This window comes from Macaca thibetana, chromosome 16 (assembly GCF_024542745.1).
Source record: "Macaca thibetana thibetana isolate TM-01 chromosome 16, ASM2454274v1, whole genome shotgun sequence".
Classification (NCBI taxonomy): Eukaryota; Metazoa; Chordata; class Mammalia; order Primates; family Cercopithecidae; genus Macaca; species Macaca thibetana.
This window is the reverse complement of record NC_065593.1, coordinates 26,669,868-26,688,245: the sequence shown is the minus strand read 5'-3', so window position 1 is coordinate 26,688,245 and position 18,378 is coordinate 26,669,868. Positions and strand designations below refer to the sequence as shown.

The following is an 18,378-nucleotide window of genomic DNA, read 5'->3' as shown; positions in this document are numbered from 1 at the left end:
CACTTTGGGAGGCCGAGGCAGGCAGATCACTGGAGGTCAGGAATTCGAGACCAGTCTGGTCAACATGGTGAAACCCCGTCTCCACTAAAAATACAAAAGTTAGCCAAGCATGGTGGCAGGCACCTGTAATCCCAGCTAGTCAGGAGGCTGATGCACAAGAATCACTTGAACCCGGAAGGCGGAGATTGCAGTGAGCAAAGATCATGCCACTGTACTCCAGCCTGGGCGACAGAGTGAGACTTGGTATCAAAAAAAAAAAAAAAAAAAAAAAAAAAAGAAAGAAAAGAAAAGGAAAACTAATGATATATTTGATAATGTGAATAAATCTCAAAATCATCATGCCAACTACAAGAAGCCAGACACAAAAGAGCATATGCTATATGATTTCACTAATATAAAATTCTAGAAAATATAGATTAGTATAAAGAAAAGAGACTGGCGTTTGCCTGGGTTGGGTCCACTTAGAGAATGGACTACAAAAAGAGCATGACAAGTCTGAGGCAAGTAACGGAAATAACTTGGTATCTTGATTATGGTGGTTTCACTGTGTGAACAACTGACAAAGCTCACCGAAATATACACTTTGAATTGATAGAATTGACTGTGCATTGTGGCTTATGCCTGTAATCCCAATACTTTGGGAGGCCAAGGTGGGTGGATCACCTGAATCCAAGAGTTTGAGACCAGCCTGGGCAACATGGCAAAATCCTGTCTCAACCAAAGAAAAAAAAATACAAAAAATTAGCTGGGTTGCCAGGCGCAGTGGCTCACGCCTGTAATCCCAGCACTTTGGGAGGCCGAGATGGGCAGATCATGAGGTCAGGAGATCGAGACCATCCTGGCTAACAGAGTGAAATCCCATCTCTACTAAAAAAAGTACAAAAAAATTAGCGAGGTGTGGTGGTGGGCGCCTATAGTCCCAGCTACCCAGGAGGCTGAGGCAGGAGAATGGCATGAACCCGGGAGGCAGAGCTTGCAGTGAGCCGAGATCGCGCCACTGCACTCCAGCTTGGGCGACAAAGCGAGACTCTGTCTCAAAAAAACAAACAAACAAAAAGATTAGCTGGGCATGGTGGCACATGCCTGTAGTCCCAGCTACTTGGGAGGCTGAGGTGGGAGGAAGGATCACCTGACCCTGAGAGGTCACGGCTGCAGTAAGCTGTAATTGCACCACTACACTCCAGTCTGGGGATGAGAGTGAGACTCTGTCTCAAAAAAAAAAAAAAAGGCCGGGCGCGGTGGCTCAAGCCTGTAATCCCAGCACTTTGGGAGGCCGAGGCGGGCGGATCACAAGGTCAGGAGATCGAGACCACAGTGAAACCCCGTCTCTACTAAAAATACAAAAAATTAGCCGGGCGCGGTGGCGGGCGCCTGTAGTCCTAGCTACTCAGGAGGCTGAGGCAGGAGAATGGCGTGAACCCAGGAGGCGGAGCTTGCAGTGAGCCGAGATCGCGCCACTGCACTCCAGCCTGGGCAACAGCGTGAGACTCCGTCTCAAAAAAAAAAAAAAAGTCAGATAATGCCCAGTGTTGGCAAAGATGGGCAGCTACTAGAACGCTTATACATTGCTGGTGGGACTGTAAAACCGAACAACCAGTTGGGACAACAGTTTGCCAGGCTCTCATAATGTTAAATATGGACCTCCCTAATGACAGAGCAATTCCACTTGTAGGTATTGACCCAAGAGAAATGAGAACACTTGTCCATACATGTGGATAAGAATGTTCATAGCAGTCTATTTAATAATAGTCAAATACTGGAAATAACCCAAATGCCCATTAATAAAGAATAAATTAAAAATATTGCAGTAGGCCGGGTACAGTGGCTCACACTTGTAATCTCAGCACTTTGGGAGGCCGAGGCAGGCGGATCACGAGGTCAGGAGTTCAAGACCAGCCGGGCCAACATAGTGAAACCCTGTTTCTACTAAAAATACAAAAAATTAGCTGGGCGTGGTGGCAGATGCCTGTAATCCCAGCTACTTGGGAGGCTGAGGCAGGAGAATCACTTGAACCCAGGAAGCAGAGGTTACAGTGAGTGAAGATCGCACCACTGCACTCCAGCCTGGGCAACAGTGCAAGACTCCATCTCTGTCTCTCTCTCTCTCTCTCTTTGTCTCTCTCTCTATATATATATTATATATATATGGTAGCATATTCATATAATGAGTACTATCGAACAATAAAAAAGAACAGACAACCGATATGCCACCTTGCCGGAAAGAAGGTAGAGACAAAAGTATACCTACTGCAGGATTTCATTTATACGAGAGTCTAGAGAAGGCAAACTAGTCTATATCAACAGAAAGCAGATAAGAGATTACATGGGATTGGGCAGAAATTAACTGCCATGAGGCACAAGAAGATTTTTTTGAGAGTGATGAAAATGTTCTATATTTGTATTGCGGTAGTAATTACAGATATGCACATTTGTTAAAACTCAAACTGTGGGCTGGGCACAGTGGCTCATGCCTGTAATTCCAGCACTTTGGGAGGCCGAGGCAGGCGGATCACCCGAGGTCGAGAGTTCAAGACCAGCCTGACCAACATGGAGAAACACCATCTCTACTAAAAATACAAAATTAGCCAGGAATGGTGGCGCATGCCTGTAATCCCAGTTACTCAGGAGGCTGAGGCAGAAGAATCACTTGAACTTGGGAGGTGGAGGTTGGGGTGAGCCGAGATTATACCATTGCACTCTAGCCTGGGTGATAAGAGCAAAACTCCGTCTAAAAAAAAAAAAAAATAGAAAATAAAACTCGAACTATTGGCCGGGCGCAGTGGCTCACGCCTGTAATTCCAGCACTTTGGGAGGCCGAGGCAGGCAGATCACAAGGTCAAGAGATCAAGACCATCCTGGCCAACATGGTGAAACCCCATCTCTACTAAAAATACAAAAATTAGCTTGGCGTGGTGGTGTGCGCCTATAGTCCCAGCTACTCGGGAGGCTAAGGCAGGAGAATTGCTTGAACCCAGGAGGCAGAGGCTGCAGTGAGCCGAGATCGCGACACTGCACTCCAGCCCGGCAACAGAGTGAGACTCCGTCTCAAAAAAACAAACAAAACAAAACAAAAAACTCAAACTGTTTACTTAAAATGGGCACATATTATTATATGGACAATATATCTGAATGAAGTTGATTTAAAAACATGTATGTGTGCACGTGTTTGTGGGTGTGTATACTATGCAAAAGCAGCCAGACACAAAAGAATATACACATGAAGTTTATCTGATGTTCTAGAATAGACAAAATTAATCTATGGTAATAGAAATCAAACTAATTGATGAAAATAGAAATCAGAAAATTTTGGTAATCTTGTGGTGATGGTGGTGGTGGAGATAATAGGAAAAAGGACACAAAATCTTTCTGAGTTAAAAGGAAGATTGTTATTTCTTGATGAGATGGACTTGTCAAAACTGCATACTTAAGATGCGTGTGCTGGGCGTGGTGGCTCATGCCTGTAATCCCAGCACTTTGGGAGGCCGAGGCAGGCAGATCACGGGGTCAGGAGATTGAGACCATCCTGGCGAACACGGTGAAGCTCCATCTCTACTAAAAATACAAAAAAATTAGCCGGGCGTGGTGGCGGGCGCCTGTAGTCCCAGCTTCTAGGGAGGCTGAGGCAGGAGAATGGTGTGAACCTGGGAGGCGGCAGAGCTTGCAGTGAGCGGAGATCGCGCCACTGCACTCCAGCCTGGGCAACAGAGCAAGACTCCGTCTCCAAAAAAAAAAAAAAAAAAAAAAAAAAAAAGATGCATGTTCTTAACAACATATAATTATACCTCAGTAAAACTGAAACAGAAAACAAAGATAATCTGAACTCACATTGCTCCTAGACCTGATCTTCCATCATGCCACCCAGGCACATAAACTAGAACTTACATGTCATCCTATATACCTTCCTCTCCCATACCCTCACCCCCACAAATCTCATTAATCATCAAGAGATTTTTAATTCATCTCCGAAAATCTTTTTGCATGTCATCCCCAACAACCTAGTCCTTATCTCCATCATCTCACAATACCTGGACTCCTACATGCACTCTAACCCCTCTTCCATTCTATTCTTTATCCAGCAGGCCGATTAAACTTCCAAAATCCAAATCTGTTTATGTCCATATTTAAGTTTAAAACCCTTTGGCTGCTTCTTATTTGCTCTTAACATAATGATAAAATCCCTTAGCAAGGTCTCCAAGGTCCTATGTTGGCTAGCACCCACCTCTCACCCTTGCTCTCTGTGCTCCAGTCACACTAGCATTCTATCAGTTTTTGGTTATTTAGCAAGCGCCTTCCAGCTACAGGGGCTTTACACGGACAATTCTCTCTGGCTGAAACACAGTTCCTCCTCCTGATGAACTCCTGCTCATCCTTCAGATTTCAGTTCAGACGTCATTTCCTCAGTGAAGCCTTCTTTAACCAGACCAAACCTCCTCAATACGAATTATACCTCTCCTTAGCACAACTGCAATTTTTCATTTGTTGGCCCAATGAATGTTTAATCATAGACTATCTTCCATCTCCACTTAAGTCACATGAGGACAGGGAATATGTCCTGTCTTACCCCCATAATATCTCTGATACCAAAAACAGTGCCTGGTACATACTAGTAGGTATTTAAATATTTACTGAATAAAATTTATTATCAACTTTTTGTATTTTTGGTTTGCTTATTATTCTGTTTTGCCTAGCGATGGCCAAAGTATTTGCAAAAAAACAAGACATTCAAATAGCAGTGGCAGCATTGTCAATATTTTCAACTTTGAAACTGGACTTACTAGAGCCTCAAATGATAATTCACATGCTTTCTCATCAAAGTAAACGAATCAATACAAATACATTCCATAAAATATTTTGGCATTTAAAAATCTGTATTGGACTGACCTGTTTTCATCAAAACCAGGGACAGGATCAGCTGCTTTTTGTGCTTTTCTGGCAAGAAATAAAGGAGCGACTTTCATTTTTCCTTAGAAAAACAAATACTTAGGTTAGTATCAATGTTTACCATCTCCATCTTTAGCTACTTTCTTTCTTTTTTTTTTTTTTTGAGAAGGAGTCTCACTCTGTAACCCAAGCTGGAGTGCAGTGCCACGATCTTGGCTCTCTGCAACCTCCGCCTCCAGGGCTCAAGCAATTCTCGTGCCTCAGCCTCCTGAGTAGCTGGAACTACAAGTACACACCACCACACCCGGCTAATTTTTTGCCTTTTAGTAGAGCAAGACTCTGTCACCAAAAAAAAAAGAAAAAAGAAAAACTCTTCACTATATCATAACTTTACTTACTAAATAGAAATATAATACAGGTAAAATTTTATGTAAGATACTAAATTTCAATCATCAGCACATTCAGAATAATATCCCAAAACACAAAAACAAAACAAAAACCCCAAAACGTTCTAATATACATCATAAACATCATAAATGTTATTAAATCTGATTACCAGGTACATTTTTAGTGGATGTGTTGAGTTTCTTTCCTAGCACATCATTCAAACACTGAAGTTTCTTCTGATGTTTCTCTGGATGCTTTAAAGCAGTAGGACTTGAATCTATTATTATAACAGAATCCTAAGACAAAATAGGAGAAAAAATGTAATTAAATCATTTAATATCATTGAAATTTCAAAAGAATCACAGTGATAGAAATCATACAAAATATAATTAGCAGCTCCATACACCTCCCATCAGATATTATCTGATTGAAACAGAAAACACATGATAGAATAGCAGGAGTCCATGCTTACATCATACAAGCTTATATGATATCAGGGTGCGTTTATTATGACCATAGGCTTTCTTTTTTATTTTTATTCTTTTTCTTTTGAGTTGGAGTCTCTGTTGCCCAGGCTGGAGTGCAGTGGCACAATCTTGGCTCACTGCAACCTCTGCCTCCCAGGTTCAAGAGATTCTCCTGCCTCAGCCTCCTGAGTAGCTGGCATGAGAGGTGCACGCCACCACACCCGGCTAATTTTTGTATTTTTAGTAGAGATGGGGTTTCGCCATGTTGGCCAGGCTGGACTCAAACTCCTCACCTCAGGTGATCCGTCCACCTTGGCCTCCCAAAGTGCTAGGATTACAGGAGTGAGCCACTGCGCCTGGCCTCATGTTTGTTTTTTGTTTTCTTTTTGAGATAGAGTCTCGCTCTGCTGCCCAGGCTGGAGTGCAGTGGCCAGATCTCAGCTCACTGCAAGCTCTGCCTCCCGGGTTCACGCCATTCTCCTGCCTCAGCCTCCCGAGCAGCTGGGATGACAGGCACTCACCACCACGCCTCGCTAATTTTTTGTATTTTTAGTAGAGATGGGGTTTCACCGTGTTAGCCAAGATGGTCTCTATCTCCTCATCTCATGATCTGCCAGCCTCAGCCTCCCAAAGCGCTGGGATTACAGGTGTGACTCATGTTTTTTTTTTAATTGAGACAGGGTCTCACTCTGCCACCCAGGGTAGAGTGCAATAACATGATCATGGCTCACTGCAGCCTCAACCTCCCGACCTCAAGCCATTCTCCCACCTCATCCACCCAAGAAGCCAGGACTACAGGCGCACACCACTAGCCTGGCTAATTTTTGTATATTTTGTAAAGCCAGGGTCTCCCTATGTTGACCAGGCTGATCTCGAACTCCTGGACTCTGGCAATCCTCCCACCTTGGCCTCCCAAAGTGCTGGGATTACAGGTGTGAGCCGCCAGGCCCAACAAGGCTTTCTTTTTTGAAAAAGCAACTAAGGTTGGGCATGGTGGCACATGCCTGCAATTCCAGCACTTTGGGAGGCTGAGGCGGGCAGATCATCTGAGGTCGGGAGTTCAAGACCAGCCTGAGAAACATGGAGAAACTTCGTCTCTACTAAAAATAGAAAATTAGCCGGGCATGACAGCACATGCCTGTAATCCCAGCTACTCGGGAGGCTGAGGCAGGAGAATCACTTGAACCCAGGAGGCAGAGGTTGCAGTGAGCCCAGATCGCGCCATTAACTCTAGCCTGAGCAACAAGAGCAAAACTCCACCTTAAAAAAAAAAAAAAAAAAAAAGGCAACTAACATATGACCTGGTATTCATATGCAGAAATTTTTTAAAAAGCAACTAATAGACTGTATTCCAAATAAAACAGTTAATATGACCAAGCTATAAAAAGTCTGGTTATAGCCCTGTTGGAACTGTACATCCTAGAAATACATTAGAATGAAGTCTATTATTTTCCTGTCATCAGCATAGATTTACCGGGCACTTACCATGTGTGAGGCAACATAGAAGAAATTAGGAATACACAGACAAAACTCAAGAATTGGCATGAAATGTTACATCTGAATGCAGGGAAGAGAGGGAGAGCTAGTCCATGGGCAGATAGTTTAACTAGTTATAATACAGCATGGTGAGTGCACCATCAACATACAAAAAAATACAAAAGTACAGATCAGGAAAGAAACTATTTGTCTTGAAGGCATCAGCAAGCACATTCATTATTTTCATTATTTTATTTTATTTATTTTTATTTATTTATTATTTTGAGACAGAGTCTCACTCTGTCACCCAGGCTAGAATGCAATGGTGTGGTCTCCACTCACTGCAACCTCCGCTTCCCAGGTTCAAGTGGTTCTCCTGCCTCAGCCTCCAGAGTAGCTGGGACTACAGGCGTACAAGTGCCTGCCAACACACCCAGCTAATTTTTGTATTTTTAGTAGAGATGGGATTTCAGTATATTGGCCAGGCTGGTCTTGAACTCCTGACCTTGTGATCCACCCGCCTCAGCCTCCCAAAAGGCTGGGATTACAGGCGTGAGCCACCATGTCCAGCCAATTTTTAATTTTTCTTTGAGAGTCTTGCTCTGTTGCCTATGCTGGAGTGCAGTGGCACAATCTAGGCTCACTGCAACCTCTGCCTCCCGGGTTCAAGTGATTCTCCTGACTCAGCCTCCTGAGTAGCTGGGATTACAGGCTCACGCCATCACGCCCGGCTAACGTTTGTATTTTTAGTAGAGACGGGGGTTTCACCATGTTCGTCAGGCTGGTCTCAAACTCCTGACCTCGTAATCCTCCCGCCTCGGCCACTCAAGTGCTGGGATTGCAGGCGTGAGCCACTGTGCCCGGCCCATTATTTTATTTTATTTTATTTTATTTTTTCATTTATTTTTTTTTTTTTGAGACGGAGTCTCGCTCTGTCGCCCAGGCTGGAGTGCAGTGGCCAGATCTCAGCTCACTGCAAGCTCCGCCTCCCAGGTTCATGCCATTCTCCCGCCTCAGCCTCCCGAGTAGCTGGGACTACAGGCGCCCGCCACTTCGCCCGGCTACTTTTTTGTATTTTTAGTAGAGACGGGGTTTCACCGGGTTAGCCAGGATGGTCTCGATCTCCTGACCTCGTGATCCACCCGTCTCGGCCTCCCGAAGTGCTGGGATTACAGGCTTGAGCCACCGCGCCCGGCCTTTTTTTTCTTTTTATATATTCAACCAGAAGACTCTCGAATACAAGCACAGCTTTGAAGAGAAGGTGGTAAAATGTTCAGAATAGCCAAAAAGGGAAAACAACCCAAATGTCCATCAGGTGATGAATGGGATATTTGGCAACAGAAAGAAAAGAGATACTGAGGCTACAACATAAATCTTGAAAACACATCCTAAGTAATAGAAGCCAGACACAAAAAACCACGTGCTATATGGTATCATTTATATGAAATGTCCAGAACAGGCAAATCTACAGAGACAGAAGCAGATTTGTAGTTAGTTGTGGCTGGTGGAATGAGGGGATTGGGGGGTGACAAGAAGAAAAGAATCTCTTTTTGGGGAAATTCGAAAATGTTCTAAAATTGACTATGGTAATGGATGCCCAACTCTGTCACTATACAAAAGTCACTGAATTGTACACTTTAAATGGTGAAATGCATGTATATGAATTATAGCTCAATTAAGCTATTTTTTTAAAAAGAGGAGGTACTGGCAATTAGCAGGATCTCAAAGTTTAAGTAGGAATTCCTCACATAGAAGACAGTACCTGGAATGTATATTTCAAGCTGATAACAATAAAACGAATACTGTGAAAACTGCACCATTGAGGGAGAAATGAACAATTCTGTGTGACTAGAGCAAAGAGTTGTTTTGAAGAAAGGGAAGAGGGCTGGCACTCTGGTAGGCCAAGGCAGGTGGATCAACTGAGGTCAGGAGTTTGAAACCAGCTTGGCCAATCATCGTAAAACCATGTCTCTACCAAAAATACAAAACTGGCTGGGCGTGTGGGCGTGGTGGTACACACCTGTAATCTCAGCTACTCGGGAGGCTGAGGCAGGAGAATCGCTTGAACCCAGGAGGCAGAACTTGGCAGTGAGCTGAGATCCAGCCATTGCACTCTCGCCTGGGCAACAAGAGCGAAACTCCATCTCAAAAAAAAAACAAAGCAAAGAGGTAGTTCAGCCTATGAAAGATCTTGAGTGACTTAAGAAGGATTCAAACTGTATTCTGCAGACAAAAAATGCAGAAGGCTTTTAAAGTAAAACTGAAAATGATAGTGTCTCTACCACTTCAAGCTATCACACAAACCTACTTTATAACTTTATAACGGTTTCCTTCTCCCATTCCAAACAGCAAAATAGGAGAGAATTTATACCAACAGATATTTATAATACTTACTTCCGTTTCTGACAATTTCTTCCTTTCAGGAAGTGTCTGATGTCTAGAGGAGCGCCTTAAGGGTATCACTATTTCTTCAGTCACCTTTGACCTACTGATGTGTAAAGCTTTTGCTTTTTCAATCAACTGTTTTGCTTTCGATATGTTTTTTGAAGCATTGCTTGCCTAGACAAAAAAATTGAAATATTAATTTACATCACAGGAAAATATATTTAATAATAGAAAAAAATACAATCTCAAATCACATTAAATAATCAACAAATGGTTATTCAAATCTTACCAGGGACCTTAAATTGAAATGTGTCTAGTTATTATTAGTTTACCTTTATTTCTTACTTGAAATTATCCAGGTAAATATATTTACATGTGAGTAAAACACCCAAGAGGATGTCTGCAGTATAGACTTGGCAATCTATTTTTTAATTTTAGTCACCAAATTCAGGCAAAGTACTTTCAAATCTGAACAGTTACCCAGCCTATTATATGCATGGTTCTAGGCTGCAGACCATAAATAAAATAGTATTATAATACACAGACCTTGGCCTCAAGGCTTTTTTTTGGGTTTTTGTTTTGTTTTGTTTTGTTTTAATGGAGTCTAGCTCTGCCGCCAAGGCTAGAGTGCACTGGCACGATCTCAGCTCAGCGCAACCTCCGCTTCCCGGGTTCAAGCGATTCTCCTGCCTTAGCCTCCCAAGTAGCTGGGACTACAGGTGCACGCCACCACACCCAGCTAATTTTTGCATTTTTAGTAGAGATGGGGTTTCGCCATGTTGGCCAGGCTGGTCTCAAACTCCTGACCTCAGGTGATCTGCCTGCCTCAGCCTCCCAAAGTGCTGGGATTACAGGCGTGAGCCTCCACACCCAGCCTCAAGCTTCTTATATGTGATAAAGAAGAAAGAGGCCGGGCACAATGGCTCATGCGTCTAATCCCAGCACTTTGGGAGGCCAAGGTGGGTGGATCACCTGAGGTCGGGAGTTTGAGACCACCCTGGGCCAACATGGTGAAACCCCCATCTCTACTAAAAATAACAAAAATTAGCTGGGCTTGGTGGTGGGCCTCTGTAATCCCAATGACTTGGGAGGCTGAGGCAGGAAAATCGCTTGAACCTGGGAAGTGGAGGTTGCAGTGAGCCGAAATCGTACCACAGCACTCCAGCCTGGGCAACAAGAGGGAACCTCCGTCTCATAAAAAAAAAAAAAGTAGACGGCTGGGCTCGGTGGCCCATGCCCATAATCCCAACACTTTGGGAGGCCAAGGCAGACGGATCACGAGGTCAGGAGATGGAGACCATCCTGGCTGACATGGTTAAACCCTGTCTCTACTAAAAAATACAAAAAATTAGCTGAGCATGGTGGCGGGGCGTCTGTAGTCCCAGCCACTCGGGAGCCTGAGGCAAGAGAATGGCATGAACCCGGGACAGAGATCCTGGGACAGAGATCGCACCACAGAACTCTAGTCTGGGGAACAGAGTAACACTTCATCTCAAAAAAAAAAAAAAGAAAGAGTACAAACACGTATAGCGCAATTATACAGTATACTTTATTACTGTGTCTATCATTATGTATATACACGACACATACCTATAGAGAAACAGAGACAGACCAAGAAGATCTATTACATAAAAAATACAGCATAAGGCCAGGTGCAGTGGCTCATGCCTGTAATCCCAGCACTTTGGGAGGCCCAGGTGAGAAAATCACTTAAGCCCAGGAGTTCAGGACAAGCCTGGGCAATATAGCAAGACTCCGCCTCTATGAAAAATTTAAGAATTAGCCAGGCATGATGCCTGTAGTGCCAGCTACTTGGGAGTCTGAGGTGAGAGACTGGATTGCACCTGGGGAATTGAGGTTGCAGCGAGCCATGATTATGGCACTGCACTCCAGCTTGGGCAACAGAGTAAGACTATCTCAAAAAATAACAAACAAAAAATACAACATAGTAGTTTAGAGTACAAAGAGTATTTCAGGCTGAATCCTTTGGAACAAGGTTGAAAAGGTATTATGATACGGAAAAAGAGCATTAGGTAAGAATAAAGTCTGACCTTTGGGCCTAGCACTGCCATTGGTATACAATGTGACCATGTGCATTTAAATATTATCTTCCAGAGAATGTGCTTTCCATATTGAGTTCAACAAGTTTTTATGTTGGAATTGAGCACACACACACAGAAAGAGGCAGAACAGTTTACATTATGTGATCCCTTTAAAAAAAGACGATATATCGGCCAGGCGTGGTGGCTCACACCTGTAATCCCAGCACTTTGGGACGCCGAGGTGGGTGGATTACGAGGTCAGGAGATCGAGACCATGATGAAACTTCATCTCTACTAAAAATACAAAAAATTAGCTGGGCGGGGTGGCGGCGCCTGTAGTCCCAGCTACTTGGGAGGCTGAGGCAAGAGAATGGCGTGAACCCAGGAGGCGGAGCTTGCAGTGAGCCGAGATCACGCCACTGCACTCCAGCCTAGGCAACAGAGTAAGACTCTGTCTCAAAAAAAAAAACCCAAAAACCAAAAAAAAGAACAGATGATGTATCTATTTAAGCAGAGAAAAATGTCTGGAGAGAAAAAATCTAACTATTAAACTATTATCTGAAAGGATAAACAATAAGCTGTTATGAATATGGAGCTGTTAGGAGAACCAGTTTACTCTTATTCTCAGAGAAACATGAAAAATCTGGCCAGGCACAGTGGCTCATGCCTGTAATACCAGCACTGTGGGAGGCCAAGGCTGGAGGATTGCTTGAGGCTAGGAGTTTGAGACCAGCCTGGGCCAAATAGCAAGACCCTGTCTCTACAAAAATAACAAATGAAAAGAAAAAAGAAACAAAAAAGAAAAATCTCACCCAGAAAATTACTAAGATTTTCTCCTAGAGCTAGTACACAAGCCTGGATAAGGCTTCAGAGAACAACAAGGGCCCTGTGATAAGAGGTTCATTGACAGAGAATGAGATAAAATAATTGATCTAAGTAAGTTTGGATAAAGGTCCCAATTTGGATACATTTGAGACTTCTCTTGCTGGAAAATTTACCATTAAATCCCAATTTTAAGTAGTACGTGAGGCAAACCAAGGCATAGTATCTCTAAAAAAAATTAAGTTGAAGCTGTCCTCTAGAATTAAGAATAAAATATGTGGGACAAAGTTCACCACAGAGACTTTTAACCTTTAGCTGTGGTACAATCAGCTGGAATCTTGCATGTTTTCCAAAAGACTAAGGACCATATTTCTTTTTTTTTTTTTTTGAGACGGAATCTCGCTTTGTCACCCAGGCTGGAGTGCAGTAGCGCAATCTCGGCTCACTGCAAGCTCCGCCTCCCGGGTTCATGCCATTCTCCTGCCTCAGCCTCCCGGGTAGCTGGGACTACAGGCGCCCACCAATACGCCCGGCTAATTTTTTTATTTTCAGTAGAGATGGGGTTTCACCGTGTTAGCCAGGATGGTCTCGATCTCCTGACCTGGTGATCCGCCTGCTTCGGCCTCCCAAAGTGCTGGGACTAAAGACCGTCCTTCTAACTGCTTATAGTTGTGTAACTCTAGGAAAGACACTTCCCAGAATCACAAATAAAAACACATGTTTCCTCATCCTATGAACTAACAGCAAGTTTCTTCATCTATAAAAAAGGGTTAAATAATATTTACTTTATGAGATAAATGATGTGAGTACTAAGCACACTGCCTAGAATGTGGTAAGATGCCAAAAAATGACAGCTACTAAATAGAAGCAAAGGAGATACCAATGTAGCAGTTGTTTTCACCCAAGGATTAATTCAGAGTCACCTTGGTGGCTTTTTTTGAAATATACATACCCCTATGGGGAGGGGGGAGTGGGGAGGGATTGCATTCTGAGTTTTACCTGATGTAAATGACGAGTTGATGGGTGCAGCACACCAACATGGCACAAGTATACATATGTAACAAACCTGCACGTTATGCACATGTACCCTAGAACTTAAATAATAAAAAAAAAAAAAGAAAAGAAATACACATACCCATAAAAAGAAAAGAAAAGAAATACACATACCCATACGTACTCCAATTCTGCCACGGTGGGGACAAAGAGCTTATTTTGCAGAAACAACTAAACCACTCTTGTATATCTTACCTCTCCCTTTAGAGCTGTAGTTTTTCAAGTGGAAATGATTATTTTCCCCTCCAGGGAATATTTAGCAATGTCTGGACACATTTTTGGTTGTCATTATACAGGAGTTAGTTGGGTGCTACTGGTATCTTATGGATAGAGGCCAGAGTGCTGCTAAACATCCTACAATGCACAGGACAGCCCTCCACAGCAAAGAGTTATCCAGCCAAAATGTCAATAATAGCAAGGTTGAGAAACTCTGCTTTTGAGTCTCTAATCTACAGAAATAAAGGAAAAATTCAATCATGACCTACAGGCAGTGTTACAGACTGAATATATCCTCTGAAAATTCGTATGTTGGAATCAACCCACTATGTAATGGTATTAAGAGGTAGGGCCTTTAGGAGGTGATTCGGTCACGAGGGTGAAGCCCTCTCTCTACCTGTTCTCTACCATGTGAGAAAATAAGAAGACAGCCTCACCAGACACTGCATCAGCTGACGCCTTGATCCTGCATTTCTCAATCCCCGTAACTGTGAGAAATACATTTCTGTTGGTTAAGCCACTCAGTGTATGGTAATTTGTTACAGCAGCCCAAACTAAGATCGTCAGTGTTAGGGAAAATGATCACGATGTAAACTTACTAAGAAAGCTTTTTATAAATAGATTATACTCTGCCTTTATCAATTGCTTTCACCTCACAATAAGATATCTTAATTAACTAGAGGAATGGGATAATAGTGAAAAACATCATAGAGTTGTAGTTAACCAATTTATAAAATACATGAATTTTATTATGGCTCATTACTTCCAATAGTAATGTGCGGTTTTTTTGTTTGTTTTTTAAGGAAACAGAATGGCACTTATAGGACTCTACTATTTTAATTACCTTTTTAGTATGAGAAATAAAATCTCCATCAGTTGCTTCAGATTTCTCAGATCTTTTGTTAGATTTTTTCTTAGATTTTTTGGGAGTACTAATTCTGGTGAATTTCATTCTGAAATAAAAATAAGGTATTCAGAAACATTTTCATGATTATAACATAAAGAATCTCAATTAAATATAGATAAAATAGAGCTTGTGCATCTGCATGTAATCCCAGCTACTCAGGACCCTAATATGGAAGGATTGCTTGACCCCAGGAGTTGGAGACCAGCCTGGGCAACACAGTGAGACCTTGTTTCCAGATAGACAGAGAGAGAGAGAGAGAGAGAGACAGAGACAGACAGACAGAGATAGATAGATAGATAGATAGATAGATAGATAGATAGATAGATAGCTAGTAGCTAAGAACCAACTAGGGCTCCAATTTCTGGAATGTTCTGAAACAGGAGAAAAAAAATAATTCCCATCAGTTTCAAACCACTGATTCAAAAGTAAGTCAAACTTGCCGGGTGCGGTGGCTCACACCTGTAAGCCCAATACTTTGGGAGGCTGAGTCAGGCAGATCACTTGAGGTCAGGAGTTCAAGACTGGCCTGACCAACATGGTAAAACCCCTTCTCTACTAAAAATACAAAAATGAGCCGGGCATGGTGGCACGCACCTGTAATCCCAGCTACTCAGGAGGCTGAGGCATGAGAATCACTTGAACCCAGAAGGTGGAGGTTGTCGTGAGCTAAGATCGTGCCACTACACTCCAGACTGGACAACAGAATGAGACTCCATCTCAAAATAAAATAAAACAAAACAAAATTAAATAAAATTAAATTAAAATTAAAACAAATTTTTAACTAAATGTGGCAAACAAAGAAGCATTTTTGAAGCTCTGTTCTTTTTCTTCAAGGCTGGGTGCGGTGGTCACAACTGTAATCCCAGCACTTTGGGAGGCCAGGAGGGTGGATTGAAGTCAGGGGTTCAAGACCAGCCTGGCCAACATGGTGAAACCCCATCTCTACTAAAAATACAAAAATTAGCTGGGTGTGGTGGCGGGTGCCTGTAGTCCCAGCTACTTGGGAGGCTGAGGCAGGAGAATTGATTGAACCTGGGAGGTGGAGGTTGCAGTGAGCCGAGATCGTCCCACTGCACTCCAGCCTGGGTGACACAGCAAGAAAAAAAAAAAAAAAAGAAATCCTGTTATTCTTCTTATTAACAGCTGTGTTCTAGAAAAAAAAAAATATCCTCCAATACTTGAAGCATTTTTGTCCCCAGCTAATAATACATGCAGAATACTAGAACGTTAGAACAAAAACAAACCTTACCTAATAGGGCTCTCTGAATCAAAGGGTATTGTTATTAATTCCGCTGTATATAAACTATGCTTTTCTGATAAGTTGGCTGCTTTTGGAGTGGAAGCCTTTAGTGGACTACTATCTTGTACATCTTCAGAATCAATACCTCTAATGGTTTCTGCAGTAGGTGTGCTGCTAATTCTTCCAGATCTTCTGGTTGACTTGGGCGTGGAAACATTTAGCAACCTGTCTTCAGATTCAGCTTCAGAATGTGTAAGCTTAATACCTTTAACCGGTATGCTGGTTTTTCTTGATGATTTATTATTGTTACACAGAGAGGAAACCTTTAGAAGGTCATCATTTGCTCTTTCTTCACAAACAAGACTTTCATTGTTAAATAAAGTGCTGCTTTTGAAAAATTCTGCTTTCCTTTGTCGTAAACTCATTCTATTGTGATACTGTTTCTCTTTTAAGAAAAAGGTTGTTTCTTTCTTTTGAGTGTTTCCCTCTCTGTTTTTGCCTGGAATAGCCCCAGTATCTAATGTTTTCTTATTCTTCTTATTTAGCTTTTTATTTTTCTCCTTTGGAAAACTTCCTTTATCAGTGTGTGCCTGTGAATTGCCATTTTTTGAAACCATTTGGATACCAGGATTTTCCATGATTTTTTTAGAATTATCATCTCTTCCTTCCTCATGTAGAGATTTTTCATTAAGGTCTTTCTGCTTATCAGAAGACTTTTTAACTCCATTTTTAAGTGCATCTGATGCTGGCTGCCTAAATGCTTTCATAAATTGCTGTCTTTCTTCTAGAGTGCATTTTGGTTTCACAGCTTCAGAACTTCCAGCTTCCAAAACAGCCAATTCTAATTCTTCCTCCTGTATAACAACATTAGATTTTCTTTTCTGAACTGTCTGTTCATTCTCAGGATCAGATAAACTATTTTCCATTTCAAATTGCTTTTGTTTCAAGAAAATTCGGGGTATTTTCCCTGTCTTTTTGAGCGGAATAGGGTGAACCTGTGCAAGAACAGTAACTGTCTTAAAGCGTACCTGCTGGGAAATTTCAGAGTTTTCTGATTCACTTACATAACCACTTTTGACTATTTCTTCAACAGTTTCAGAAGGAACACAAATTGACATTGTAGAGTCTGGTATCTCTTCCACTTTATTTTCCTTGTGACTTCTTAAAAATTCCTCATATGAGACAGTTATTGTACTATCATTCAACTGGGCTGCTTCAGTTACATTATCTCTAGAGTAGCTTGTAGTATTCTCCATCTGTTTACTATCTTTACCATCTTTTTTAAGCAAATTTAGTTCCTCTGCCAAGGGTAAGCTTTCAGATAGATCTACTACATCTCTGCACTTCCTTTTTCTCAACTTTTTGAAGTCATTTTTTGTGGTCCCTTGTTTAGGATTTACTTTTTTAGAATTTTGCAGGGAGGTCATAGTATTTGGTTGACTTTTTGTATCTTTAATGTTTTCTGCAAGTACCTCTACTTGTTTCTTGTAAAGTAAAACAGAAGTACTACTTTCCACAAAAGCAGTATTTAAACTACAGTCTTCTTTGCTATCATCGCTACTAATTTCAACTGGAGCTTCATTTTCAGTTTTAATACTATTTAGTTGATGAGATAAATTAACCCTCCTTCTTTTTTTCTTAAATTCTACATTTGAGAACATTTCCAAAGGTGTCATACAGTCTTTGTTGCTGTCAACAGGTACTGATTCAGATGACTTTATCTTGCACTCTTTCCCTAATTGCGTCTTCTCATTTGTGGGTGAGGTCTTTCTAAAATAATCCAGAATATTACTAGGTTTTGGTGGAGCAAAAACCCTGTCTCTAGTCTTCCCTAGTGGTGATAAATATTTTGTAATTGTTTTGCAGGAAGATCTGTCATCATCTTTCCTTCGCTTTTTGCATGGCTAGCAATTTAAAAGGAAAAAAAGGCACTTATTTCAAGCAAGATAATACAAAATATAAATTTTAAACACGGATCTAATGGTTTACGTAATGGGATTAAAAAAAGGAAGCCTTCTTTAGGTGAAAAACGTGATACATTAGAAAGAAAACAAGCTTTAAAGTTAACCTTGGCCAGGCATGGTGGCTCACACCTGTAATCCCAGTACTTCAGGAGGCCAAGGCAGGTGAATCACTTGAGGTCAGGAATTTGAGACCAGCCTGGCCAACGTGGTGAAACCTCATCTTTACTAAAAATACAAAACATTAGCTGAGCGTAGTGGCGCACGCATGTAATCTCAGCTATTTGGGAGGCTGAGGCAGAAGAATCACTGAACTTGCCAGGCGGAGGTTGCAATGAGCCGAGATCCTGCCACTGCTCTCCAGACTGGGTGACAGAGCAAGACCTTGTCTCAAAAAAAAAAAAAAAAAAGAAAAAGAAATCATACGTGTATTAGAAAACGCCATTGAATTATTATTTATAAAACTGCAATTGTGGCCGGGCGCGGTGGCTCAAGCCTGTAATCCCAGCACTTTGGGAGGCCGAGTCGGGCAGATCACGAG

General features: G+C 42.0%; 2 protein-coding genes across 9 annotated transcripts in view; one reads left to right on the top strand and one right to left on the bottom strand.

The window, feature by feature from the left end:
- COPRS (coordinator of PRMT5 and differentiation stimulator) overlaps positions 1-18,378 on the top strand; it is a 415,601-nt gene that overhangs the window by 154,173 nt on the left and 243,050 nt on the right. The gene's annotated exons all lie outside the window — the stretch shown is intronic.
- ATAD5 (ATPase family AAA domain containing 5) overlaps positions 1-18,378 on the bottom strand; it is a 69,862-nt gene that overhangs the window by 49,885 nt on the left and 1,599 nt on the right. For 5 of the 8 annotated variants that reach the window (XM_050763773.1, XM_050763774.1, XM_050763778.1 and 2 more), the window contains exons 2-7: positions 15,886-17,780; positions 14,574-14,682; positions 14,167-14,217; positions 9,606-9,770; positions 5,438-5,564; positions 4,882-4,963 (exon numbers count right to left, since the gene is read on the bottom strand). In XM_050763773.1, the coding sequence (XP_050619730.1) occupies positions 4,882-4,963; positions 5,438-5,564; positions 9,606-9,770; positions 14,167-14,217; positions 14,574-14,682; positions 15,886-17,780 (2,429 nt within the window). The other 3 variants (XM_050763776.1, XM_050763775.1, XM_050763781.1) reach the window with 2 other exon arrangements.